This window comes from Buteo buteo, chromosome 23, assembly GCF_964188355.1.
Source record: "Buteo buteo chromosome 23, bButBut1.hap1.1, whole genome shotgun sequence".
In the NCBI taxonomy this organism is placed as follows: domain Eukaryota; kingdom Metazoa; phylum Chordata; class Aves; order Accipitriformes; family Accipitridae; genus Buteo; species Buteo buteo.
In genome coordinates this window covers 13,583,918-13,611,344 of record NC_134193.1, presented here as the reverse complement: position 1 = coordinate 13,611,344, position 27,427 = coordinate 13,583,918, and the positions used below count along the sequence as shown (strand labels likewise).

General features: G+C 61.1%; 1 protein-coding gene across 2 annotated transcripts in view; it reads left to right on the top strand.

Moving 5' to 3' along the window:
* The first annotated feature begins 3,323 nt into the window (after positions 1-3,323).
* Positions 3,324-27,427, top strand: part of NIBAN2 (niban apoptosis regulator 2) — a 31,699-nt gene continuing 7,595 nt past the window's right edge. The window contains exons 1-5 of one of the 2 annotated variants that reach the window (XM_075054927.1): positions 3,324-3,521; positions 19,874-20,004; positions 23,484-23,612; positions 23,731-23,836; positions 24,690-24,857. In XM_075054927.1, the coding sequence (XP_074911028.1) occupies positions 3,467-3,521; positions 19,874-20,004; positions 23,484-23,612; positions 23,731-23,836; positions 24,690-24,857 (589 nt within the window). In that variant the 5' untranslated portion in view covers positions 3,324-3,466. Of the gene's footprint in view, positions 3,522-11,504; positions 11,608-19,873; positions 20,005-23,483; positions 23,613-23,730; positions 23,837-24,689; positions 24,858-27,427 lie in introns of those variants that run through there. The other variant, XM_075054928.1, reaches the window with a different exon arrangement.

Genomic DNA, 27,427 nt, shown 5'->3' with positions numbered 1-27,427 from the left:
GCAGTGTCACCCGGAGCAGGTGCCTTTCCGGAGGGATGCAGGGAAGGAGAGCGGGGCGATGCTTGAGCCGGCACTGCTGCCCATCTCTGTGCCAAAGGAATGAGCCTCCCTTGCACACAGGCAGAGCAGAGTGCGCTGAATTTAAAGATAGCTTGAGGAGGACGGGGTCAGGAGGGGAGGCAGGAAAGCAGTGAGGGGCTGTGTCTGCAGCCTTGCCCGGCCATGGTGGGATGGGCTCAGTGCTTGAGCAAGGCCAAGCTGGGCTTTGCCCCGTGCTGCTGCCAGAAACTGGCAGCGGGAGAGGAAGGACAAACCGTCCACATTCCCATCCCTGTCCCCATCCTCCTTGGACACCCAGTGGGGCGGCGGGGATGGAGGAAACCCTGACCAGGACCATGTCGGGGACAATCTGCTCTACACATGGCCATGTGGGAATACATGGAGAAGTGCTCAGTGTGATGCCACTGCTGAGCTCTGAGCTTCCAAACGCCTCCTCTCACGACAAAACCCTTTAGATAACTCCTTTACTTTCCCCCTCCCAAGCTTTAGCAGCTGAGCCTGTCTCTGCCACCAGCCAGCGTGCGGCAAAAGCTCTGCGCTGTGTCACCGCACAGCGCTGACTAACGATGCCAGGATGTCGTGCTCATCTTCAGGTGGTTTTTCAAGCCCCAGAAACGGCCTCTGTGTCTGCGTTATGGCCTCCGGTCTCTGTTGACACACTATTTCTGCAGGCCACAAATATAACCTTCCTGTTTGCAAATCAACAATATCAATGCTCTCTATTTTTTGCCTTTTAATGAGGTTGGGGTTTTTTATTTATTTATTTAAGAAATACGTCAGTGGGCAAAAGAGACAGGTAATGGCTCAGTATGTAGTGCTCCAGTGCTTACGTGGACTGACTTTTCAAAAAGAAGGGTTTTATACCACTTACTTGGTCTATTTAGCAGGACTGTGTGTGTACTGCCTAAATCATATTCCATACATTGTTGCTTCTAAAGGAATGAAGCTTGGTTTCATTACTAAATGAAGTTATTGCCATGGGTAGATATTAATTTTTTTTTCAATTTGAGGGAGGTAGATGCATTTTCCCCACCTTTTACATACCATCACCCCACTAAGGCAGACTTTCAAATGAATTCAGAGCCAGACTCCTCGGGGATCAGCACTGGGGAAAGTGTTTAAAAGCCTCCAGTGGAACAATTTTCTATTGGAAATGAGATTTTGCTGTAGCTAAATTTCCCACGAGAACCCCTTGATTTCAACAGCGTTTTGGCCAGGCAAACTGCAAACAAGCCTGCTGCTAAGGGAAAAGCCTTCTTACAGGGCATTGCAAAGAGAAAAAGGTAAATATTTCAGCTTTGAAACATTTTTCCCTTTGAAATGACTTGCAGGGCTAAGGAACGTGTCAAGATGGAAAGGGCTGATGTGTGGTGGGCATCCTCGGGGGGTGAGCCCAGCCCAGGCGATACCCCAGCCCCAGCAGCCCCCAGCTGCAGCCCAGCCCCAGCCACCCTCGCTCCCGCGGGTGCTGGGGCAGATGCAGGGTGGCATCAGGATGCCAGCTGATGTCCTGATGTTCTTTGGCCTCGTGTTGAGTGTTTGGCTTTAGGAGAGCACAGCCTGGCATGGGAGCACCCGCATCCCTCCCCCTCAGGAGGATGCTCGTCCCCAGGATGGCAGCATCCTGGCTCGGCAGGGTGGGGAAGAAGCCCGTGGTCATCATCCATGTCCCCCCCACGAGTGTGCCAGGTGGGTGTTGGGCATCATTTCAGGGCAGGGCGGGTGGCAACTGGCAGGGAGAGGTGCGAGCAGCCTCTCGTCCCCCTCCCCAGCCCAGTAGCCTGCGGCTGGCCGAGAAGAGCTATTTAAGGCAGGATAAACAGGATGCCTTGCTCCACGGCTGGCCACCTCCATCCACTCCTCCCTCCCGCCGCCGGGTAAACAGTCCAGCCCGGGAAAAGACTCGCGGTACAACCTCAGAGCCCTTTCCACGCCGGCTGGCCTGGACCTAGCCAAGCAACCTGGCCGCGGTTGAGCCGAGCTTTGCCCAGCCCAGCCCAGGCTCCCAGTGGCCTGGAAGCATCCGGGGACCGGAGTGATCCCAAGGCATGGATCCACCTCGGCAGTGACTCCCCGGAGCCGCCCTGCAGCTGGGAACAGCCTGAACTTTCTGGCCACACCGCCACGTCCTCCCCCTTCCTCCTCCTCCTCTTCCTCCCTTGGTCACACCCCGGCCGCTCGCTGTGCCCAGGGGTCTGGGAACGATGCAGTCAAGGCTTTTCCTCCGGCCGGATCCTGCCCAGGCAGCGTGCGGAGGATCCCGTGAGGGCTGTTTCCGCCTGTTGCTCTCGACAGAGGAGCTGCAGCTACAGCAGAGGAAGGAGGAGCTTTTCCACGGCTTCCTCCAGCTCCCCAGCCCCAGCTGCTTCCCTCCCTGGGCCAGCAGCTCCGGGCCTGGGAGCTCGCCCGCCGCCCAGCAGCACCCCATGGATCCAGCCAGGCAATTTTCAGGCCTGGCGGAGCGTGTGCGAGGGGATTTTGCTGGACTGGTGGAGCGCTACTGGTTCCAGTATCCCACTCGGAGCGTGTCCTCCAGCTCCCCAGTGACGGTGGATGATCTGGGAGATGCCAGCCCCCTCCTGGCTTTCCCCCACCCCGGGAGAGCGGGGCCAAACAGCTCTTGGTCCAAACCCTGTGGCTGGAGAACGTTTCGAGGCAACTCGCGTTTTTCCATCCCGGTCTCCCGCACGATGAGAGCTGCGCGGAGGGTGGGGAAGGCAGAGGTGCCCCTCTCCCTCCTCCCGCTCCGTGCCGCTGCCCGGCCGGCTCCCACGGCCGCCCTCCAACCTTGGCGTCGAGAGGAGCCGAGGGCCGAGGCTGCGGAGGAGCTGGGCGTGAGCCCGCAGGTACAAAGGGAGGAGCGGGTGTCGCAACGGCCCCGTGAAGCAACGGCAGGAGCGGAGGGGGCCGGTGCCAAGACGGAGCTGGCTTGCCTGGCGCCGCCGGCCGCGGGACCTGGCGGGGGTCCCCGCAGGGTGTGCGGTGGGGGGCACGGCGGTGCCGTGCGGGGACGAAGAGCGGGCGGAGGTGCTTCCAGCGCACCCCGGGGAGGGGAGGGGGGGGCAGCCCGATGGGGCAGCACAACCCTTCTCTTTGAGCCTGCCCCATCCCCCAGCGAGCAAATTAGAGCAGCTAATTACAAGGAGGAGGGACACACACACACACACGCACACGCACACAGACAGAGACACGCACACGCTCCCCGGGGCGCTGGCGCGGCTGGCGGAGGGCGGCGCGGGGGGAGTGGCCGGGGAGGCCGGCGGGGCTGGGGCTGCCATGGGGCGCCGCGCTGCCTGACCGCCCCGGGCGCTGCCTTCCTCCTCCTCCTCCTCCTCCTCCTCCTCCTTCTTCTCCTCCTGCTCCTCCTCCCGCCGCCGCCGCCCGCCCCGGCCCGGCTCCGCTCGCCATGGGTGATGTGGTCTCCACGCACCTGGACGAGGGTCGCCGCCAGCACATCGCGGGTGAGCTCCCGGCGCGCTTCCCCCTCTCCCCTTAGCCCAGGCGGGCTCTCCCCGTCCCTTTCTTCAGTCCGGGGAAGGGGACACACGCCGCCCCCTCCCCGTGCTCCCGGGAGCCCCCCCCGCCTGCCCTTCCCCTCCCCTCTTTCCCGGACCTTAAACTTCTTGGTTTTTTTCTTTCCACCACGTTGCAGTTTCTCTGCGTTATTGCCCGTCCCCTTGGCTGGGCACAGCCGGGGGCGGGGGGGCACCCGAAGTGCCTGTCTGCCTTCCCAAATGAAAGGCTGGGTTGTGCCGGGGGTGTTTGTGTTGGCTCCGGGGACCGGGGAGCTTGTTCATGCGCTGAGCTTCTCCGGGCTGTGGGGAGGGAAGGGGGGGAAGCTGGGCTCCGGAGAGATGCTGGCAAGCCGGGTCCTGCGCAGGGAAACCACTGTCAACACGGGGTTTGCTGGGGCTGGGCCGGCAGATGAACTTTCTCCCCCTTAGCAGTGCTGGGGGATCCCTAGGGAAGCCTCCCCAAGGGCTCTGGGCTGGGGGGGAAGGACTGGCTGCACCCATCTGGGATGCCCCAGGCCTGCCCCAGCACAGGCAGGACACAGCAGTCTGTCCCCCCGCCACCGCTGTGGGACGGGGAAGGGTGACAATGTGGTCATTGAGAGCCCGGCCGTCCCGGGGCGACTGCCCGGCAGTGCCTCTGCCCCCCGGCGCAGGATGTCTGGTCAGTGCCGCCTGGGAATTGCTGAACGTGGGATTACGGCTTCTGTACAGGCACGGGTTTGTGCCAAGCGATGGCTGGGAGGGCGGTGGCGGGGGGGCAGGGCTGCTAATTGGTGCCTGTGGTGACTTGCTTGACCCCTGTAAGTGGGGTCAGTCCTCCGTCGGGGTGCTGTGCCCCCCCCGAGCCACCTTGCGTCACTTGTGATGTGGGCGCTTCGCTCCCCGGAGCTCCCGAGGAGGCAGGACTTGACCTCTGAGCCCTTTCGTGCTCCGGCTTCGGTTTCAGCTCCCCAGGCTGAAAAACCCTCTTCTCCGCCAGGTTAAGCAACCCCCCCGCGAAGCTGCACCTAGTCGGGTGGCACGGAGGAGCGTGGCTTCACGCTGGACCTTGCGCGCCTTGTGGGGAGCTCAAGGGCTCGGGGAGTGCTGGGGTTTTGGAAGTGGCTCTGCCGTATCTTTCCTCCATCTCTGCCATAAAGCCACGGGAGCGGCTCTGACGTCCTTTTTTCCCCAATGGCTTTGGGGGAAAAAGCTGCTGCGGGTCCGGCACCGATGGAGCAGCGTGGTACAGCTGCCGCGATACCGGCACGTGGACTCGATGTCTCGCGGTGTATCGTAAAGCCCATCCACCTTGCCAGGCCCCACCGTCCTGGGCCGGCTGGCAGGAATGCTTACGTGGTATGCGGCTCAGCAGGACGCCAGCAGGTTTTCGAGCTTTGAAGGAGAGCTTGTAACGCACTGTGGGGTTTTCGTGTTGCATAGTTAAAGCTCGACGCGCCTGATCCATGAGGCTGTACCGGCTCGGGTCTGCGCATGGCTGCTCACCGCAGCACATTTGGGTCCAAAGCACGTCCCAAATCTCTGTTTAACTTCCTGGTTCTCCATACAGAGATGGCTCCCTGTCCAAGCCCTGTGGTTTTAATCCTGAAGAATAACAAGGAAAAGCCTGGTTGGATTTCCTATGCAGGAATCTGTCTCTGCTGGGCCAGAAATTAGGTGTTTGCAAGGCCAGGCTGGATGGTTGCACCCTAGCAAGGACCGAGCTGTTACACCGGGGGGCCGGGGGCTGCAGACGAGTTTTCATGGGCAAAACAGGATTCCTGTGAAATAGGATTATGGAGATTGAGCTGGTACGTGTCCTGTGCCATGCTGCAGCTCTGAAGGTTCAGAGTTAGTAAGGGGGACCTGCACCTGTGCTGGGACACCTCCCTGGGAGAGACTGGAGCCCACTGGATTCACTAAGCGCCTTTCCGTTTTCCACCCGGTCTCCTCGCTGGGTGAAAAGCCCCCAGAGCTGGGAGGGGCCGTAACCCAACAGGCAAGGCACGACTTGCTGTCAGGCATGCAAAGCAACGCGTTGGGGAAAACTCCGGGTTTTCCTGCCTAGCTCGGCCTGTTCTCTGCTGCCACTGCTCCTGCCGGCGCCCAGGGAGGGATTCATCCCCTCTCCAGGCAACTTTTCCCAGTTGTCCTCCCAACTTGGCGAGTTTGGAGGAGCTGCCCAGGCTGATATGACCCCTAAGTGCAGCAGGGACGGACGCTCTCTGGGCTTGGCAACACTCCCCGTGGCTTCAGCAGAACTGTGCCGGCTAGGCACGCAGCAAGCCCTGGGGCTGTGGGGAGATGGTGAGAGCCTGGGCCAGATCCTTCCCCCCTGCTGGGAGTAGAGCTCTGAGCACTGCAGGTGGGTTAAAGGCAGGAGAGTGCTGGCAAAAAGCCTTCCCATGTCATGCATGGCACGGTCCTCTCTGCATTGGGACCTCTGCCACCAAAGCTGTGCTGCGAAGGTCCCGTGCCGTGTCGAGTCCACGCGGTGAGGCTGATGCCAACATCTCCCGGAGGTCACCAGCCACACATGCGCAACTTATGTGTTGGTGGCTCAGGACCAGGGTCTTTCTTCCCACTGGTGGTGCTGGTGGAACTAGACCTCTCTCCTGGTGCCTGAGCAGGCGTGCAGGCAGCATCCCTGCCAGCACTGGCGATGCTCCGCTGTGCTGGGGTTGAAAGGGCAGCCCAGGCGGTGTGATCTACACTGGGGTGGTTTTCAGGCCGTGCTGCCTGCTGCTCCTGCATCCCTTTCTCCAGAGTCTCTACAACTGGTAAGTGCTTCCTTCTGCCGCCCTACTTTGGACATCATCCTGGCCTGAGTCACCCAGCTTGTTTGTCAACATCCTTTGGCTGCCCTCCTCCTCTTCCTCCCAAACGTGGGTTGGGAGCTACTCCCAACCTGCTCCACGGGCTGGAGCAGGGACTGGCTCCCCCTCCTTGCGCAAGGATGCCCAGCATGGGCACCATCGCCTGGGGACACGAGGGTGGCAGGCATGGGATGTCCTGCCAGGGCTCCCGGGAAAGCCGAGATGTCACTGGGTGCCTTGGGTTTTCGCACAGTGTCCCCTCCTGTGCAGGGCAATAGGTGCCCTCAGCAAGGGGCTGGATGAAACTCTTCCCTCGCGCTGGAATAACTCCTTCCCTAGTGCGTCCCAGCCCCAGGGACCCCTTCTCCAGGGGGGTGAGGTAGAGTGTGGCTGGCAGGAACTGAGTGGCTCTGCCCCACGGGGCTGGTGGTCCTGGGCACCCGGCGGGTGGGAGAGCCCAGGGATGCAGCAGGAGCTGCCGGCTGCCTCTGTGGTGAGAGGGATGGGGAGGTGAGTGGCAGCGCAGGGAGGGTCCCTGGGAGCTCACACCTTGTTCTGGCATCTCCAGGGAGTCTCTGGCTCGTTAATTGCTGAATAAACTAGCTGTTAATACGGGGTGGGACTTTCTACAGACACCAGCCCACACAGCGGTGGCAGAAGTGACACTGAGCCTCACCCCTGGTGCCAGACCCACAGCCTTTCCTCTCCAACGAGCCTTGTTGGGCATCGGTGGCTGCATATCCCCGATGCCGCCGAGGAGCATCCTTCTCCTGCCGGGAGTCTGGGTGCCGATGGGACAGGCTGCGGGGTCGGGTCCGGAGGTGCCCGGCAAATGCCGAAGGGTGCCTGGCTGCGGTGTGCCGCAGAGGGGGAGGTTGCCGGCAGCGGGAAGAGGTTTGCCGTGGCTTCCTTAAGCGTGACACTCATTTCCTAGCCTTGGCCACAGATCAGCTCCAGCCAGCACGGGAGGCGGTGGCTGCTGTTGATGGGCTCTGGGGTTGGTCTTGAGGCTGAAACCCTCACCCTGCCCCGGGGTGCGGGAACGATGCAGGGAGGCTCTGAGGGATCGGCACTGCAATGTGCTGGAGATGTGGAGTAGTTTCTTGTAACGAAGTGTGTGTCTTCTTTCATCGTGAAATAAATAACTCCCCTGGCATGTCAGGGCTCCCTGCCAGCGGGGAAGGGCTGGTTCTGGCAAGCCAGGGCTTACCCGCAGCCGTCATGTCGGGGCACAGGGCTCGCTCGGAGCCAGCGTGTTGGGGCAGGGGACGTCACCGGCTGCGGGGGCCTCTTGTGCTGGTGGCATTCCCACGTGGGCAGGAGGTGGGAGCCCTCCTGGCCCTGCCTGTGCTCAGCCCCGGGACAGAGCCTGCCTTCCCTCCTGGGGGGGCTTTCCCTGCCTCCCCCAGCAGGGGCTTAGCCAAAGACCTTGCCTTGAGCAAGCTGGGGCACGCATGGAGGGCATCCCTGCTCTGCCGGGGAGGAGGAGGGCTGGGGACAGGAGGAGCAGAGGCGGCATCGCAGCTGAGAGCTCTCCCTGGCCCCTCAGGTCAGCCCAGGGAGAGAAAAGCACCCTGCAGACCAGGATTCCCCCCACACTGCAGTATCAGACACCCCTAAACCCATTGCAGGGACCCAGCAAGGGAAGCACAGCCAAGAGCTGGGATTTCCCAAGCCTTTGCCTCCCTCCTGCCCCCAGATTGCTGCAGAGGCTAGCTCTGAGCCCAGGGAGGCTTGGCACCTCTTGGCACATCCCCTGTCAGCCCTATCCCACCCTCCTGGGGACTGACGGGCTCCTGTCCCTCTTCCCGAGCCCCGTGGCAGGTTGCAACAAGCCACTGTTTCTCACCCCTGGCTTCGCCACAGCTACGGCGCTGCCGGTTTGGCCCCATGCTGGGAACAGCAAAGGTGCCACGTGGGCATGGGGACAGTCACCAAAACAGCCAGTGAAAGAGCCCAGGGTTAGGCGTGCGGACAGCCATGGTCCATGGGGATGCAATGGGTGATGCGTCCCATGGACAGACCCTGCAGCCGGCCTCGTGGGCAGGAGCCTGGTCCCAGCCCGTGGGGAAGGAGTGGTGTCAGACCCAGCCGTCCCATTTCCATCCCTCTTACAGCAGCATCCCACGACCAGACTTTATTTCACAACCCAGCTGGCAGCTGCCCTGCCCTTGCTCCCAGCGAGCAGGGAGATGGGGGGAAGCTGGAAAGCTGTCTGCTTGCAGGATGGGGCTCTTGTGTCCCACATTGCCAGGACCCTGGGCTCCGTGTCTTAGAGGTTTTCGGCAGGCAGAAGGACTGGAGAGATCCAGGGATGCTTATCCATAGGAGCTTGCCGGGCGAGGTTTGAAGGCAGGCGAGCACCAGCTCTCCAGCACGAGGCTGAGCAGGCACTTTGCCCCCGCAGGACCCAGGTTTGGTCCAACCACCCAGTTTGCAGAAGGTGTCACTGCACCCTTGGGCTGCAGCACCCAGAGCCTGGCTGGTGTCTGGCCGTGAGATCCCCAAGCAGCCGCTGTGCTCCCTGGCTGGCCCCTGAGCCTTGCCCCATGCCTGGATGTGCCCGCACCAGCTCTATGGAGAGCCCGGTGTCAGGGGGGCCAGGAGGGGAGGAAGGGGCAGAGCAGAGCCGCTCGTTGCAAGCAGACTTCCTCCCAGCCTCCTCGGCCGGAGGGGGAGGAAGGAGTAAAACTCCACCTTTTCCCCCTTTTCAAAGGGAAAGGGCAGTGGTGTTCGGTGCAGGTCCTGGCTCCGGCTGGTAGAGCATGGCGCCCTTCTCCATGCCCTCCTGCCCTTCCCCGGCAGGGATCTGTCCCTGCCTGCAGCCGGGCTCCCAGCCCTGCTCTGGGGGGGCTTGGACCCCTCTGCCATGGGAGTCCCCAGGATGGGACATCCCCATGCAGCAGGGATTGATGGGACGCTCTGCCCTGGAGCTGGCTGGGGACCTGGGACAGGATCTCCCTTCCCTCCTGGTTGGTGGTTCCTGGTGCACGGGACGCTTGTCCTGGCTTCCTCTCTCCCTCTGCCAGCTCTGCTCAGCGCTAGGTGAGATGCCCCTTGGGGGGTTTCCCTGCATGAAGAGATGTGTCCCAAAGCTGGGATGACCTCAGTGCCACTGCGTGGGGCAGGAGAGCGGGGCTGCCAGCTCCCAGGCACCCAAAGCAGTGGTGGCTCAGCCATGGGAAGCACCCTGAGCCCCTTCCTCTGCTCCCAACGCATGCAGGGCATCACCTGAGACCAGGACAGAGCCTTGCCTTGGCAACATCCCCACACTGGGAACATCCCTGCCTTGGGAACATCTCTGTTTTGGGAACATCCCTGCCTTGCCTCTGCCTAGGACCCGCTTTGCTCTGCTGGCTGCCGCCCACCCTCCTGCAGCAAGGAAGATGCCGGTGATGCTCCGTGCTGCCAGGCACTGGCTGCCAGCCCCATGGGGCAGGTGCCCACCAGCCCGGGGTGTCCATGGCTCACCAGGGGCTGTGCTGCTTCTGGAGCATCCTTGGCCGTGGGAGACACTGAGCCCGTGGCCACCCTCAGCCAGGGCATCACCCTTCATCAGGAGGAGGGAGCAGGCATGGGGGGCATGGTGTGGGACGGGCACTGTGGGGCTGGTGGGGACCCTCTGTCCTCCCCCAGCCTCACGGAGGAGCTGGGCACAGGAACCCCCCCAGCAGCAGGGCCTGAGCCCAGAACAGGCTCAGGGCTGTTTTGTTCAAGTAGCTCTTGGGTTTTTTTTTTTGGATGTACATAAAAGTCTTTGTTTGGTCTCCTCCTGGGGTGCTGGATTGGGTTTCCCACTGGCACTGGCCAGCTCGGTGGTGGAAGAGCGTGCCAGGTTCAGCCTCTCCCTGGGGCTGGGCAGGGAGGAGGCACGAGGGCACTGGCTGCTGGTCCCCTGCGGGGCATAGAAGCATTTGCTGCGACATCCCAGAGCAAGGACCACCCACCCCCTGCTGTCCCCAGCACCTGGAGCATGAGAGACCCGGAGGTGCCCAAGTTTGATCTGTCCCCTTTGCCATGGAGCCCCCCCCTGGTGCTGCAGCTCCCAGGTGCTATGGGGCCCCATGTGGGTACCCAAAGGACGCTGCTGCCAGTGCAGCACCCCACGGCGGCACTGCCTGCGACCGGGCTTTGACTCGGCCGTGGTGGCGGTTGTGCCACGCCGGAGCAGATGCAATGCTGCCGGGCCGGTGCTGGTGGATGAGCGGAGCCTTATCTGGGGAGGGATGATGCTGGGTCCCACCGTGCTGCAGGGCAGCACCCGCTGTGGGGCGAGCACCAAAGGGTTGGTGGCTCTTCCCCAGCCTGGTCAGGTGCTGGTGGGACCCTGGGGGACAAGGGACATGTGGGGCGATGTGACTGCAACCAGGATGAGGGCAGTGGGTCCTGGTCCGGCACAGGGTTTGGGGGATGGTATCCAGCTTGAGCCGAGCTGGTCCCGGGGGATGCTTCAGCTCCCCACAGCCACCTCCCTGCCCGTGGGACGTATCCTGACTGTCCTGTGAGTGCAATCACCTCTTCTGGTGGGCTTGAACCTGATCCCTGTGCCACTGGGCAGGTGGCACTTTGGGCTGGGTGGCTTTAGCCCAACTGGGGTGCCTGTGTGGGCACCTGCACCCTGTGGCTTTGGAGCATCACCCCTGAAGGCAAGGCTGCTCAAAGGGGAAGGGATAGGGCAGGAGGGTCTTGCCCAGATCAGGCAGGACTGGGTGGGCAGGAGGGGATCTCCTCCTGCCCCCATCCCTCAGAGGCTGTTTGGGCAGGGAGGTTCAGGGCAGACGTCTCGCGCTGGGCTCAGTCCAGCCCTGACCAGCTTCTCCAGAGATATTCAAAGGCCCCGAACGCTGTTTATTATTCACACGCACATTCCTCGCATGCAGCCCCACAGCAGCCTGTTCCCGGGGAGCAGCAGGAGACCGGCATCCATGTCGCGGGAAAACACCCGCCGGCACGTAACCGGACGCTAATCCCTCGTCTGCTGGGCTGGATGCGGCCCTGAGCCACGGGAGCGGGGCTGAGGCAGGGGGCTGAGTCTGGCTTCGCGGTTGGGATCGGGGAGCAGGAGCCGCGGGTGAAGGGTGTCCAAAGCGTGGTGAGGGCACCGTTGGGGGTTTTTTTGGCCGTTCCTAGGTTGAGGAGCTGCTGCTGAATGTGCTGCTTCATTTTTGGCCCCTTGGATGTCGCGGTCTGCTTTAGATCCTCCTGCGGCCCTGCCGCGCACGGCTCTGCTTCGGCAGGTTTGTTTGCTCTGGGCTGGGAGGGGAGCAGCCTTGTGCAACCGCCGCGGCTGGGCGCGGTGCTGGGAGACGGGTGGGTGCTGCCACGGTGGGGACAGAGCCCCTGGGGAGCATCTCTGGGGACATCCCCGGGGACACGGGGTGCCGCCAGCAGTCGGGATGGGGGATGCGGCGGAGCGCTGGGTGCCGGTGAAGGGTGCACCTTGCAGGCGGCGAAGCAGGGAGCCACGTCCCCGATGGGTGCCCCAGCCCTGAGCTGGCACTACGGGCGCTTCTGACTCATCCGGGGGCAGAGCCCTGCACAGCAAAGGCAGGGCGAGAGAGGATGAACCGGTTCAGGCCAGGGCCCATCTGGTTTCTGCTCTGAGGCTGCCTCATCCCTTCCTGCCGCTCAGCCCCCATCCTGCCCACCCTTCCCCACAACGGCGTGAGTCAGAGGGCAGCCGGCCGCTCGCCTCATCCCCGGGGCTGCTGGCGAGGAGGTGGCAGGATGCGTCCCCTTTCAACCCGGACCATGCCTCTGAGCTGATTTGTAGCTGAAGATATTCCCTATGGATTTTGGAGTAGTGCTGGAGCCAGGCAGCAATCCCTGTCCTGCCGGGTCCCCGGTGCTGAGCTGTGCCCTGGGTGCAGGCATCAGAGGGGTGCAGAAAAAGCCAGGGCAGGCACTGGGAGCAGCCTCTGCTTCCAGTTTGTTCCAGATAAGCTCAGTCTAAATCCTGATAGCAGCCTGAAGCAGAAATGCCCTGGGCTGGTTTGGGTGGATTTGTGTGAAGGGTGCATTTGGGTGCAGGGAGGTAAGAAGGGAAACTGTCCCTGGTCTTTGCTTTTCCTCCCCTGTTTTGCCCTGTTTCAGTCTTTATGAGAGGGGAAAATACAAAGTGCTACCGGGTCAGCTCCTGGGTTTTGCTGTTATCAGGAACAACCCCTCCTTCAGCTCCCTTTTCTGCCACGGTGTCCCTCCAGGTGGGGAGCCAGTGCCTGACCCGTCCCCCCCAGCCCCAGCATCGCCCTGGGAGCCGCACTGGAAACCCCCTCCCAGGGGGATGCTCAGGGAATGCTCAGCTGGGCTGAGTCAGGGCCTTATGAAGGAGTTTGTGTTTCTGGGGGGAAATGAACTCAGCTTCAAATTCCCAAAACCCTAAACTGCCAGCCGGGGTTTAACCCTTTGGGTGCATCCGTCAGTGCTGTGGGATGCTTGCCCGGCTCCCTGCAGGGAGGTGCAGCGGCTCTCGGTTCTTCTTGGAGCCCCCTTGACAGTGGCACCTCTTGCACAGTCCCTTCTGCTGGTTGTTGCGTAGCTGATGCTCAGCCTGCCCGGAGCTATCGCGTGCTGTCACGCTGCCTTTCCTAAAATCTTGTAGGGACAAGCCTGCGCTGAGGTGGGCCCAGCACTGCGGTGGGGTGAGCCGGCGGGCAGGGCGGGTGGCACGGCAGCGGGGCTCTGTGCCCGGTGGGGACAGCCTGTGTCCGTGGGCCGTTCCCAGCTCAGCAGCTGCAGGTGGTGCGCAGGGCTCGTAGGGTGCTGCTGGTTTGAAGTCTGGCGCAGCACCCCAGCCCTGGGATGCTGTGCACCCCGTCCCTGGTGTGCTCCGCATCCCTTCCTTGGCATGCTGTGCACCCCATCCACGTGTGCGTGCACCCTGTCCTCACCATGCTGTGCACCCTCCTCCTGCCATGCTGTGCACCCCATCCCTGGCGTGCCATGCACCCTCGGCGGGGCATGTCCAGACTCACTGTCTGCATAACGCCAGGATCTGGGGCACGCGAGGGCAGCTGAGGGGCTGCGAGCAAACCCCCCAGGTACGTTTAGGCCAGGCAGTGGTGCAGGATTGCTGTGAGGGATGACCCGGGCACCCTTCACCCAACCGGTGGCATCAACCTCCCTGTGGTGGCCTTGTCCTTGGTTTCCCCTGCTGGAAGAGCCACCCTCATTGTCCTCCCGGGCCGCCGGGAGGAACCGGAGCAGCCCGAGGCAGGGGGTCAGCATGGGAAAGTCGGCACTTGGGTGACGTTCCAGGCGGTGTGTGCACCACGGTGGTGCCCGTCCTTCCCGGCTCCCCTGCTGCCAGCTGGCTGCAGGCAGGACGCCGGCGGCTCCGCTACCCTCCTGGCACACCGGCGGTGGGAACCACGGGCCAGGCAGCCACTCCCTGGTACGTTGGGGACAGCCGGGGATGCCGCGGGGCTGTCCCGGGGAGCAGTGGCCTCACCGCCTTGCACCAGGAGCCGGTGGCCGGGCGAGGAGGGGCCTTTTGGTTTCGCTGCCTTTATCTGGGTGGAAATCAGCTTCCGTTCATTCTTGCCTCCCCAAGGTGCGAGCTGGCCGGGCCGGTGGCACTGTGTGCCAGCCCATGGAGGTCCCTGTCAGCGCCACCAGTTCTGGGGCTGCTGGGAGCCTGCGCTCCCAGCAGCAACTCGCCCCCGCTCGCTAATCATTTACTGGCTAAATTAGTGATTAACTCCTTCGCCGGCAGCCTTGGCAAGCCTGGCTGGGCCAGCACACGCTGCTTACGGGTCCTCTGCCAGCAGGATGTCCTATGGGCCATTGCCACCATGGCATGGGCCATCACCACCGCAGCACAGAGGGACCTCCACCAGGGTAGGGATACCCAGCAAAGGGACATGATGGCACGGCCCCCCGGGTGTCCGCTCCTCCGTTGCTCTGCAAACACATCCCGGTGCCATCACCCCCTTGCTGAGCTGGCAGCGAGGGGACACGGGATGCCTGCGTGGAGGCAGGGAGAGCTGGGGCTTTCCTGCGGCCCCGCTGAGTCAGGCTGTCCCGCGGGGGCTGGGGAAATGAGCCAGCAAGGTTTCGTCACGAGTGCGGGGGCCATGGCTCAGCCAGCCCAGGGGTCTGCTTCAAAGAGCTTTTTTGTTCTTTTTTTTTTTTTTTTTTGGACCAGAGGGAAAATTCCCTGCCTCCGGTGAGGCATCCCTGCTCCCAGCTGCTGCTCCTGCTCCCACTCATCTCAGCTACATAAACCCAGGGGGGCTTCTGGGGAAGGTTGGGATTTCAAAGGCACCCTCACCCCCTCCGATTATATTTAAGTAGCAGCAGAGGGATGACAGGGTCTCTCATCTGAGGGTGTGTCTGGCGCGAGGGACGCAGGGCCTTGGGCTTGCAAAACGGGATGTGGGCTGAAGGGAGGTTGCGGATGAGTGTTCCTGCTCGGATTTGTCAGATGCTGGCCTCCAGCCTCTTCTGCAGGGGGTGTGCGTGTGTGTCTGCGCGTGTGTGAGTGCGTGAGTGTGCATGGGTGTGCGTGGGTGCGTGTGTGTCTGGGTGTGCGTGGGTATGCATGACTCTGGGTGTGCATGGGTACGCATGACCGTGGGTGGGTGTGCATGTGTGTGTGGATGTTTGTTCGTGTGTGTGCATATTTGTGCATGCGTGTGCATGTTTGTGCCTGGGTGTGTGTGGATACATGTGCTGCTTTGGGCATGAGCAGCTCAGCCTCAGAGCACCCCGCGCCTTTGGTCCCCACACCGCCCTGTGGGGTGCGTTTGGGAGAGCCCCGGGGTGCTCCCCCCGGCCATACGTATTTGCAGCGATGCCGCCCCGCTCGGCACTCGGGGACCCGCTCCCTGTCCCTCGGGGGGCCGTGAGCGTGGTGGCCATGCCCTGGTGGCCAACCCGGGGGGAGCCGGGGAGCAGGAGGCTGCTCTGCGTCCCCAGAGGCATGGCTGCCAGGACCTTGCCCTGGCTACTGCCGGGACACCGGGCACGGAGGGGTGAAGGCTGTTTTGGGTGCAGAGGAGCAGTGCACCCTCCCCTACCTTTTCCCTTTCAGCTTTAACCCTTTGCTGCCCACCCAAGACCCTGCCAATCAGGAAAGGGGAAACGACATCTCCAACCTCAGCTTATCGGGTATCTTTGAAGGGGCATGGTGGGATGCTTGTCTGAAGAGCAGCTTTGCCGAGCATCCCCGGCAGAGCCTGCCTGGCGGCGTGCAGCTCAGCCCAGTGCCGGGGGAAGCCAAGCTGGTTCCCAGTCCCAGGGAGCCACCTGGGCTGAGCCACATCCCTGTCCTTGCCCCTGCCAGGCTTTGTCCCACCTGGGACGTGCTGTGATGCTGCGGCAGCCCTGATCCTGCAGATACCTCCGTCGGTCCTAGATGCATCCTCTCCTCCTCCATCGTCAGCAAGCAAGAAGGGCACTGCTGTTGGATGGGGAACCAAGCAAACTGTGCAGCAAAACCTGCGCAGGATCTGACCTCCCCGCTGTCAGATCTGCTGACTCTGCTGGCCACAGCCTGCGCTATTTAAAGCATCACTCTCATTTTCACATGATTTCAAGGGTAGTGAGGAAAATGAGCTCTGGCCACACACTTGTGCCGGCAGGTCTCTCTGCAAGCCAGGGGCTGCCAGGATGGTGTTTCTGGAGCCTTGGTCTCCCCGCCACAGTGAGGCAAACTGCAGGCAGCAAATACAAGCAGCTGGAGGGAAGGATACAGTCAAGCTGTCCATGCTGTTCTCTGGGTGATAAGGTCTCTGGGCTACACCTGGAGCTCATGGCTCGTTTTTTCTCCTTGGCTTTGCTCTAAGAGGTGCCGGAGCTGGGGCTGGCCCTGGTCATATGGGAGGTCAGAGTAAGAGCTGGCTTCTTCCTTGGTCTGTGCACGTGTGGGGCTGCTGCTGCTGCTGGAGATGCTTCCAAGGGAAGGACGCAGCCAGTCCAGGCTGCTGGACCAGCTTGGGCAGCTTGCCATGGTTTTTGGAGTCCTTCTGAGGGTGAGATCCACCTCCTGCCCTGGTTCAAAGAGACTAAATCTGGACCAGGGCTGCTCTGGCCGGGCCGTGACCTCTCAATACACAAGGGCTGCCCATGCCTTTGGGGGTGCAACCTGCATCACCAGCAGCACCAGCTGTTCCGGGGTTGTTGCCTTCCTGGCCAGCCTGTGCCATTGTGCCGGCGCTGCTTTGGGCTTGGTGATGGCTGTGGTGGCACGACCGGTCGGGGGGTGGGCAGGAGCAGGAGCCACCTCTCCCGGCCGGTTTCGCCCAGACGAGCCTCAGGCTCCGCGGTCCTCGGGTGTCATCCGGGACAAGGGCAAACCTGTGTTGCCTGTTTCGTCCCCTTGCCAGGGTGTCCTCACGGGAGCTGCTTGCCCTGCCGTGCCCGTGGTGGTAGTGCTGGCTGGGTGGGTGATGGGGAGGCTGTGTGGGTCCCTGGGGACGGGGCTGGAGCGTGGCTGGGGCTGCGGAGCTGTTGTGACATAGCCGGACCCTACTTCTTGCTCCCCGCATCCCGCCCAGCCCCATGTCCAGCCTGGCCTCAGGGGTTCCCCGTGCACAGCCAGCTGCTGCAGAGCCCCTTTATCTCCTCCTGCAGCCGCCACGTGCGGCTTAGTCATGGGGACGGCTGGGGAGGGAAGGAGGGGAACGGGAACGTGGAGGCCAAGGAACAGACGAAGTCTGTGATCGGAGGTGCCGGCGCTGGGGCTCCTGCTGAGCCAGGCATTGGTGGGTGCTGTTGGCACCCCTCTGCGACCACAAAGCTGGTGACTTCGCCCTGCCCTTGCCAGAAACCAGAGGGATGTGCCGGAGCCTGTGCCAGCCCAGTAACCCCGGCTGCTTGGGGACTGGTGCCTCTGCACGGTGCTGTTTGTGGCGTGCGGGGCTCGGTGTGATGGGGACCGGGGTGGTGGCACCCAGAACGTGTCAGTGCCGGGAGCTCAGTGGTCCCAAAGCAAACACCAGGCTTGGGAAAACACCGTCAGTAGGTGGCTGAGGACAGTCCCTGCGTGTGCATCCAGCCTGCCGAAGCGCTTTGCCGTGGGTGTCTGAGCCCGCACCCAGGACGGGGCGGTGGCTGGGCGGGAGCCAGCCGAGCCCCATCGCTCCCTCGCCCTGCTATGACCGGGGAGGGGGAACCTCAGGTGAGAGACTGGGGGGAGGCAGGGGACACAGCTCCCTGGACTGCCACCTGTCCCCAAACCCTGCCAGCTCTTGGCTGGATGTGCGGCCAGAGCTGTTCGTAGAGGGACGGCCGCTCCTGGGTGGCCTTGGTTATGCAGCCGGACGGGGGGGAGGATGCTCTCTGTAGCCCCCAGCACTGCCGGGAGGTTTCGTTCAGCCTGGTGAAGGAGGCAGTGGGTGGCTTTGCTGATTCCCATGTGGGATACGTGAGCCCCACGCAGGGTGCGACTGGCGTGGGGCGGGGTGGGGCACCCACTGGCATCATCAGCGTGGGCTTCCCATCCTCTGCTCTCAAGCAAAGCCTGGCAGTACCACCGCTAGTGGTCCACATCTTGCCAAATCTGGTGTCAGCTTGTGTCACCTCCTTGCTGCACCGCTGGCCACCTCCTCCTGCCCCCCCCGTGGGTCCCTGCCCCTCTCGCTTCCCTGGGGCTGAGCATGGTGGCTGGTAGGGCAGCCAGGGACACTGGGCAGGGAGCATCAGTGGCCCCCCAGCATCGCCTCTGCACCCCGGAGGGGCTTGCTGGGCTGGGGGAGATTTAGTCACCTTGGATATTTGACTGCAAATCTTTTGTTTCAATGTCTGCAAGTAATCGACTTTTGCTTTTCCATTTACTTAAGACCTCCTAATTGGCCGTTGTTAATCAGGGAAGAATGAGTGACTAAGCCGTCTCGCCTGCCCGGGACCGAGGGCTCTTTTTTTCCCATGAACTGAAAGGAAATGAAACCTCAAAAAGTCCTTTTAAATCTCAGCTGTCAGCATCGCAGCCCAGAGCCCTGGCCAAAATCATAGTTGTGTAGATGGGAGTTGCAACAGAGGTGCGGCGTGGACGCAAGCGCGGCATGACTGCGAGCTCTTTCTTTTCCAGGAGAAAATGCCAAAATCGGGGGTGAGGAATTTCTCTGCTGGGACGAGCAGGCGTCTCGTTCTTTGCCGCGAGAAAAGGTTGCTTAAATTTAAAGGGATTTTCAGCCCCAGCACGGCAAGACACTGGCCCATGATATTTGCTCCCGTCATGGTGCTGGCAGTGCCAGCATCTCCTCGGGGATGGGTTTATCTGCCCCCAGCCTCCATCCTCGGGTGGCGTTTTCCTCTGGAGCTGCTCATTCCACAGGGATTTGCAGCACCCTGGAGCAAGCTGCTCCTTCGTGCCGGCTTGGCTGTGAGCGCGGCTCTGGGGCGGCTGCTGCCGGAGATTTTGGCTCCCGCCGAGCTGTGCCGGGCCTGGCGCGAGGGTCTGTTTTGTCTGGGTTCGTGCCCCCAGCATCGTGCTGGCTTCTGCACTGGGGATGCATAGCCAGCATCGTTCCTCCCCGCGCCCATCGCCAGCGCTCTGGCAGAGGCTGAGCCGTCAGAAATAGTTGGAGGCAACTCAAATTCTTTCCTTTTCACAGGCTCTGGGGCAAAGTTGAGAGTGAAATTCAAAGTAGAGGCTCCGTATGCCAAAGGCGGCTCCATATGCCAAAGGCAGCTCCGGGGAAGTTGTCTCCCTGGACCTGATTCTTTGTGATTTTTTTTTCATATAGGAGCCCCACGTGGGGTTGAGCTGGGGTGGGGAGGGGAGAGGGCAGGGTGCTGCGTGGGACAGGGTGCTATGTGGAGCGGGGCGCACGTGGGGCAGGGTGCTGCGTGGGGCAGGGTGCTGCCTTGGGACTGCCTGGGGGATGGAGGGGATCTCCTCCGATGTGGGGTGCTGGGGGGCACCTGGCAGCTCAAGCTCTCCCAGCACCTCGGGCTTACCCCAGTCTGGAGGTGGGGGTCCTGGTGGGGGTCCCTGCCTCACACGGGAGGGTGACCTGGGGAGCGTGGTGGGAGCTGGGCTGTCCTTTCCCCTTCGAATCTCCCTGCTGCCACCATCGCCAGCTTCAAAGCCTGGAGCCACCCAGCCCCTCTGTAGGGTGGCCCTTGTGGGGTCGGGTGGGTGTGAGTGATGCTTGGGGCTGGGGAATGGGGGATTGCCCCCTAATCTCAGCCATCTGAGATGGTCGGAGCAGGGTCGGAGAGCTGCATAAGGCAGGGGAAGCCGTCAGCATCACCGGAATCAGCTTAATGTCAGGAATTTCCTGCTGTGGAGAGGAATCCATGGCATTAACGTGAAAGGCCAAAAAAAGATCATCCTGACCCCAAATTAGTCCCTGGGCTGGATGGGGAGGGCAGAGGGCAGCAGGCTCAGCCGTGGCCCGGCACTGAAGGCTGCTCCGGCAGGCGGGAGGGTGACGGGAGGTGGTGGGTGGGTGGGAGGGTGGGGGGAAGGTGTCCGAGCAGGGTGCCGGGGGGTCTGCAGCAAGGAGACCCCCGAATCCAGCCCCTGCCTAACGCGGCTCTGCTCTCACCTTGCAGAGAAGACGGGGAAGGTGCTGGGGGAGTTTTGCCGGTGCTACAAGGAGCAGTATGGCGTAGCGCTCTTCAACAGCGTCCGCTATGAGATCGAAGGCAACGGAGGGCCGCAGGCCCAGCTGCTCCACCGCAAGGTAAGAGCCCAGCTCCGCATGAGGAGCCTGGAGCTGTCAGGGACCTTCATCCCTGTGCCCGGTGAGCCCGGACCGATGTCCTCCCCAAAGCCCGGACACATCCCCTCTCCCTGCTGGCGTGGGATGTAGCCCCTGAGCCACTGGTCCAGCCCATTCCCGTGGCGTTGTGCACCATCTGTGCAGCACGTGGGGCTCCCCAGGGAGGTTTTCTATGCCATCCCATGCAACGAGCACATGTAGCAAGCAGGGGCAAGGCTGGCTTTTGGCTGCAGTCCCCATGGATGAGTGTGCTTGATGCCAGGGCTGGCAGGAGCTCCCCGGACCCCCTTGTGCCCAGGGAAGCCCCGAGCGGGACATGCCGGGCTGTCGTCCTCCTGCTCCTGGGTGCAAGCGATGCTCCAGCCTGGGCAAATGCCTGGGGAGGGGTGGGAAACTCCTGGCAGGCATCCCTGACCCTGTGGGGGAAGAGGAGGTGGGTCCGAGTCTGATCTCCAGCAGCCGCCTTTCTCCTGCTTGGCAAAAGGACCCCCGTGGGTCTTGTCGCCTGCGGCTTCGGCACCTGGGGACGGATCCTGCCCTCCCCTCCTGCCTTTGCTAAAGGAGAACCGCACCAGCTGGGCCTTCTCACCAGTCAGGGTTTGGGATTCCTCCCCAGCTGGATCAGTGGAGCTGCTGCCCTGTGGGTGCTCCTTGAAAGCAGGAGGGGATGTGATTGCACACGGGGATGGGCTTCTGCTTTTGTCTGGGGCTTAAAGAGGGGTTTCTTTAAGAAATCTAGAAATTGCATTCATGAGATCAGACTCAAGCCCTGGGTGCTCACAGTAGTTGTCTCCCTGGCCCACCCACAAGGGTGACACCTTGCCCAGGCACCTGCACATGCCCCATCTCCTCTGAAAGCTGCCTGGGTGCTGGGTGTCTTGAGCAAAATAAAGGTGTGGATGTTCCTGGGCAGGAGCAGGGCACTCGGCATCCTCAGCAAGATGTCCCTTGGGTTCCTCGCAATTTGACGGATGCCTTCAGCCCCACTGGGAGGTACCTTCCTCCTGAACTTGGTTGCTTCATTAAAAAACTCCAGCAAGCAGCCCAGGAATGTCTGAGGAATGGCAGTGAGGCAGGGAGGTCAGGGACGCCTTGCAAATCTTTTAAAACACCAGTGTATAAATAGGACATTTCTCTTGTGCAATGTCCCGTCTGCTGCCTGTCCTCTGCCGGGGTCCTGGCAGTGCTGCCGGGATGTGCAGGGGCTCCAAACTCCACAGGGACCTGCGTGTCTGTGGGGCGGCTCTGCAAGGAGCTGGGGAAAGCATCTCTTCCAGCTGGGCTCTGCGCTCCCTAAATATGCCCAAGAAGTTGTGGATGTTAAGAAGATGCAGGGTAGTGTCCTCCCTGTCCTCAGGCAGATCCAGCTGGGATGTGGCATTTGTTTTTTTTAAAATTTTATTTATTTATTACCTTTTTTTTGGTGATCTCTGTGGGGATGCAGTGCTCAGAGGCAGCTCCTGCAGTGATACCAGGGGCTGGTGGCCCTCCTGGGCAGAGGGGGACAGCTGGACTGGGATCCGAAGCATGGCTCAGTCACCTGAAATGCCAGCAAGAAGGGACAGCAATGAGAATAAGGAATAAATGTTTCTGTCTTCGGTCTCTCCTCCCAGGTGTCCCCAGCCAGCGCCCCTGAAAACCTGTCCCCGAGCATCCTCTCCCCTCCTGCCTCTCCTGGCCAAGCCCCAGAGCTGACATATCCAGACCCTGATCTCACTCCCCGTCGCTCCCTGTCCCCGTGGCAGGGATGCAGGCAGCGCAGGGCCCTCCGCCTGCGCGCTCCTTGGCCCCCTCCCTGCCCAGCCTAGCAATTTGGTGCATACCTACCTGTCCCAAATATTTGCCGGGGTTGGGTGGTGCTGCCTCGGTGCCTCCCCCGCGCGAGGAAGGTGTGCGAGGAGGGGACGGCTGTGCCGGGGCTCCCAGGATGCTGGTGGCCATGAACAGCTTTTCCCTGGCCGAGGGTCCCCCGGAGCCATGTCAGAGCTCAGCCTGGATTTTATTTCATTAGTAGCTGGTCTGTACGGCTTTGTCTGCCTTGGGCAGTGGTTTCGAAGCTAGTTTATAAGGGCTGATTCTCCTTGGATGAGCCACCCCGGTGAGATGCTGAGGGGGAGTCCCGGAGCTGGCACCACCTTTCTGTCCCCATCCCTGCTGGTGGCCTTGGGGTTCGGGCTCTCATCCCTCCCTCTGTCCCCCAGCCCTGCAGGGCTTGCTTCTTGCTTTCTTCTCCCCCTTCCAAGGCCTTTGGAAAGCAGTAAGGAGCAGGGAGATGCTGTCAGCCTGTTTGCTGAGCCAAGCTGCTCTCAGACCTCCCTACCACCCAAGGGGGTGTGGGGTCGGGGAGTGGTGGGGGGCTTGGGGAAGGCAATAGGGTTCTTGTGAACCAGGAGATGGACAGAGCAGGGAGAGGAGAGGGAAAGGTCCTGCAGAAGGGTCCTGGTGCTGGGGCATGGTGGGACCCAAGCCCTGGCTGCCCCCTCCTGACGGCCACCGTGGTGGATGGTGGGTGGCCATGGCAGGAGAGGCGGCCGCCGCACGCTCCCGCCCTCACGAGAGCTCTTGGCTCTTGTTTATGTTCCTGGGATCATAAAAATTCTTGGGACAAATTCTTGGCTTGCTCAGCCAGCCTGTGTTTGAGATGGCGTAAATGCTGCCAGTGTGCAGGCCAAAAGGTGCTGGAGAGCTGGCAAGGGGCTGCTCAGCCACGGCAGGGAGGACTCGGGGGCATGGGATGTCTTCAGCCTGTTCCCATCGCTGGTCCTCCATGAAGTCCAGAGCATTTAAGGATCGCCTGGTGCTGGGCTCTATGGGGTGGCTTCTTGCTTTTCCTCTTCCATGTCCATCTGGAGACCATGCTAGGGCAGGGCTTGGTTCCTGCCATCTGCAGCTTGCCTCTGACCCGCACCCTGGCAGGACCTTCTGGTTGATGGCCACTGCTGAGCAGTACCATGCTCCCGCCTGCCCCAAGCCAGGGAAATCACAGTAGTTGAGGTTGGGAAGAGCTGCTGGAGGGCTCTGCTCCAACCTGCCGCTTGGCCAAGTGGGCTCATGTCACTCAGCTGAGCTTGGTCTATATCCCAGGAAGGAGATGCCAGGGACGGAGGTGTGACCACCACCATGGTGAACACCACCACGTGCGACTTTGCTGCTGTATGAGCAGCCCCTCTGAGGTTTTCTAGGGCTATGCATGTGGTACCCCTCAAAGGTGTCATCCACACGCACCTATTCAGGCTCCAAAATTTGCACTGCTATAGGAGATAATCCAGTGGTGAACTTGGAGACCCTCAACAGAGCCCTAGCGCAGAAAACCCCAACCAAACCACCATGAACAGACCTTGCTGTGCTCCCCGAGCCAGGCTGCGGCTGTGGGATGGAGGGGTACCCAGCTGCCCCCTCCCTGCCCTCCCCATGCCACCCACCACATCTCCTCCCCACAGGTCCCGCTGGAGGACCATGTCATCTACTCGGGCAACCTCTTCCAGTACATCGAGGAGAACAAGAAGTGGAGGAACCGCTTCTGCGTGGTGCCGCACAACTATGGCTTGGTCCTCTATGAGAATAAACTGGTGAGGGGCATCACCCTTTCGCCCTTCTCTGGTGGGCGCAGCTCCAAAGGGGGACACCCCATCGCTGCGGTGCTGTGGCCGTGCTCCCCATCATCCATGACCATCTTTTTCTGCTCAGGCCTATGAGCGGGACCTGTCACCCCGTGTGCTGGTCAACAGCGCTGGCTACAAGATCCTCACCTCTGTGGACCAGTACCTGGAGCTGGTGAACAACAGCCTGCCTGGTGAGTGGTCCTGGTGGCTGCGGGGTCAGGAGGGATGCTTGGGGTCCCCTGCACCCTGGTGCTGCTGGACATCCCTTAGGCACCTTTGGGAAGGGGTGGTTTTGGGATGTGGGCATCCTTGTGGATCTTATGGAAGGGGTGGTTTTGGGATGTGGGCATCCTTGTGGACCTTATGGAAGGGGTGGTTTCAGGGTGTGGAGCTGTAGGGAAGGAGAACAGCCCCATTCCCCTGTGGGGTGTAGGGTGCAGTGTGAGGTGTTTGCTGCTCACATCCTGCCACAGCCACTGGGGACGGAAGGAAAATGTGTCTGTGGCTCCATGAGAGCTGCCCCAAGCTGCCACCATCTCCCTTTCCCAGCAGCACTGGGCAAAGGCAGTGGCTCCTGCTTCTCCATCCAGACCTCCAGGAGGACTGGCCACCACCCCGCTCACCATCCTCCTGCCCCGGGTCCCTAAGGGCCAGGGCAGCTCCCAGGGAGCGGGGCAGGAGCTGCTGGAAGAGCTTGCGTGGGGCAGCCAGCCTTTTGCCAGTTTGGGGCATGTGCACAATGGCAGCGGGGTCAGGCTGGCAGCTCTGGGGAGGGTTTCATGCTGGAAATAATTCTTTTTTTTTTTTCCAATTTTCACTTCTAATTTCCGTTTTGGAAGAACGAGGATCTTTCTTTGCACTATTTTTGCCCCATGTTTTTGGTAGAACTCACAGCAAAGGCACTGGGAAGGAGCTGAGGGGTCTTGTGTTCCCCTGCTGCACCCCCAGCCCTGAATGCTGGGGGAGATGGACATCTCCAACCCTGCATCCCCATCCCTGCCCTGCCCCATCTGCTCCTCAAAGTATCCTTCCCCCCCTCCGCAGGTGTGACACCCAAATCAGGGCAGTCCCCCATCTTGAAGTGCCCCACGGATTTCCCCCTCATCCTCTGGCACCCCTACGCCCGGCACTATTACTTCTGCGTGATGACGGGCAAGGAGCAGGAGAAGTGGCGGGCAGTTTTCCAGGACTGCGTACGGCACTGCAACAATGGTGAGTGATGCTGGGGGGGGACACGGACACGGGGGCTCTGGGGTGGGGAGAGCATCCTCCTCCTGCTTCGGAGAGGGTGTTGGGGACCCTGTGGTGGTTGGGTTGGGTTTGGGGCCAAAGGGGGTGATTTGGAGGTGAAGAGGAGGAATTGGCTGGGAGGTGTTGAGGATCATTGAGCATCTCATCCTCTCTCTGAGCAAGGGTGGGGAGCGGGAGGGATCCAGCCGCCCGGGGCATCCCTGTGCCCGGCTTCATCCCGCTGCCCATAAGGAATTCGATGCCTGCACCAGGGCAGGCAGCATTTGCAGGAGCCAGCATGAAGCCTGGCTCAAGAGACGCCTTGATGCCTATTTTCCACCCTGAGGTAGAAAATATTTGGTAATTAAAGTCATCAAAACTCCAAGCCCCACCGTCCTGCTCCCCGCCTCGCCGGCACCACCCGGGCTCCGGCGAGCGAGAGCAGCCGGGGCTGTGGGCAGGGGGGTGCTGGGCCACGAAGGGCCGGGGCGGAGGCAGGACCTGCCTCCCACGTCAGCGATACTCTGGCAGGAAAACACGATTTTCCTGCTTGGCTGTGGCCTGTGCGCTCCTGGGCTGAGACCCAGGTCCCGGCGGTGCCTTGGATGGCGAGAAGTTTCCTGGGGAAGGAGGTGCCAGCACTGAAACCTGCTCAAAGTCGGGTCTTTTAGTGGACAAAGAGTGATGCTGCCTATTTTTTAAGTGCTTATTTCACTCCTGGGAGCTCTGTGGAGCCTGGATTTTGCTGGAGCTGCTGTTTAGGGAGTGGAGTAATGGGGTTGGATCTGGATCCTGGGTTTCAGTGGGGGTTTCCATCCTCCCATGTTAGATTAAATCTTCTGAAAGCTTTGCTCTTTCCCTTCCTTTTGGCGTTCCTCGCTGCAAAACACATCCATGCGCTGTTGGTGAGCTGGGGGTGTCCGAGCTCATCGGATGAGGGTGTCCCCGCAGCCCACCCAGGCCCTGGGCTTCTTTGCGGGGGGCTGGGTGCAGCTACCCCTCCACTGCTCATCCCCCGGGATGCTGCCACAGCACCATTGCTGCATGCAGCTCAGCACCCCAGACTCCCCCCGTGCTTACTGGCTGGACCCACAAAGCCGGGGCACTGCGAGCAAAACCAGCTCCTGATGAAAAAAGGAATCAATCTCTCCTACTAATAAAAAGCCAATTTATTTTTCTTTAATTTCCCCCCTCCCCGGCTGCCAGGTGCTGCTGCTCTGCCATCCCCACTGCCAGCCAGGGTTGTGCCATTAAATCCTCTCCTCCTCATCCTCAGCATGTGATGAAAAAAACTTACAGGGGTAGGCAGTGGCCCAGGGAAGGCTCAGTGCTGGTGGGTTTCTGCATTTCTACAGCCTGGATTTCTCTGTGAGATGGTTTTTCCCTCACGAGCACCATTTCTGCCCCTCACTTCTCCTGCAAGGTCCGAGATACTGTTTCAAATTCCATGAACGCTCTTTTGTTGTTGTCGAGCAATTTTTTTTTTTCCTAAATTAGAGGCTCTGTTTCTGCCTCCGGTTGTGATTAGTGTGGGAATTTTCACCTCCCTTTTTAAGACTGTATTTTTGTAATACTAGGTCTTCTATAAAGACTGGGGATGTGTAACATTGTTCCTAATGCAGGAGGTGTCCAGCCTAGTTTCCCTGGAGCCTGGGTGCCCTTGGCTGCTCCGAGAACGTCCCTTGCCTTGTATGGTGGCACGTGGGGCTGGAGCAGTGCCCACCCTGCTGGCTTTTACCCCTTGTTGCGGGCAGGCTGCCCCATTCAGCTCTGTTTTGGGCAAAAAAGCAGCTTCAAACTCACATTTGTCCTTCAGCACCGTTCCCCTGGCAAGAGGAGATTATCCTGTGCTGTCAGCAGGGTGGACTTTGAAAAAAGTCAAGGCGTAGCATCACTCTCCAGTGTTGGGTACTCCCGTCCCACAGTGCACCATCACCCCGGGAGCCTTTCCAGGATAGGGTCCAGGCTTGGGTATTTGCTTGCCATCCCCGACAAGGCAAGATCAGATCAGTGCTTAATTAGCTGCAAATTAATGAAGCAAACACATTAAATTTGCCCTGTGAGGTGGTACAGTGGCTTCTTGCAACCAGCCCTGTCTGCTTGTCCCTGCAATGGGTCCCCGCAGCCGGAGCCTGCTGCCCCCCTGAGCTCTGCCAGGGACAAGTGACCCTGGTGGGGCAGATCCAGGTCGCTTCTCGGGGGGCGAATCCTGCCCCGCTCTCTGCATGGTTTGGAGGGTGAGGTTTGGCTGCAGCGGCTCTGGCAGGGGACTGAAGCCCGTACCAGGCTGTCCCACCCGGGAGGTGATGCTGAGCTGCAAGGAGCTGTGGATGGAGAAGCACCGGTCTCTGAAAGCTCAGCCCTGCTCTGGCTCCCACCGAGCACTGAGAAAGGGTCAGACTTGACTTTCTCAGTGGTTTTTTCCCCCTGTATACTAAGCTGCCCCTTAGGAAAAGCTGCTTAGGCTTGGAGTTAAATGTAATCATCTTAGAAAAATCTGTGCGCGTTGGAAAAGATCTGCTCACTACCCCGGGCTGTCCCTCCTGGGAAGG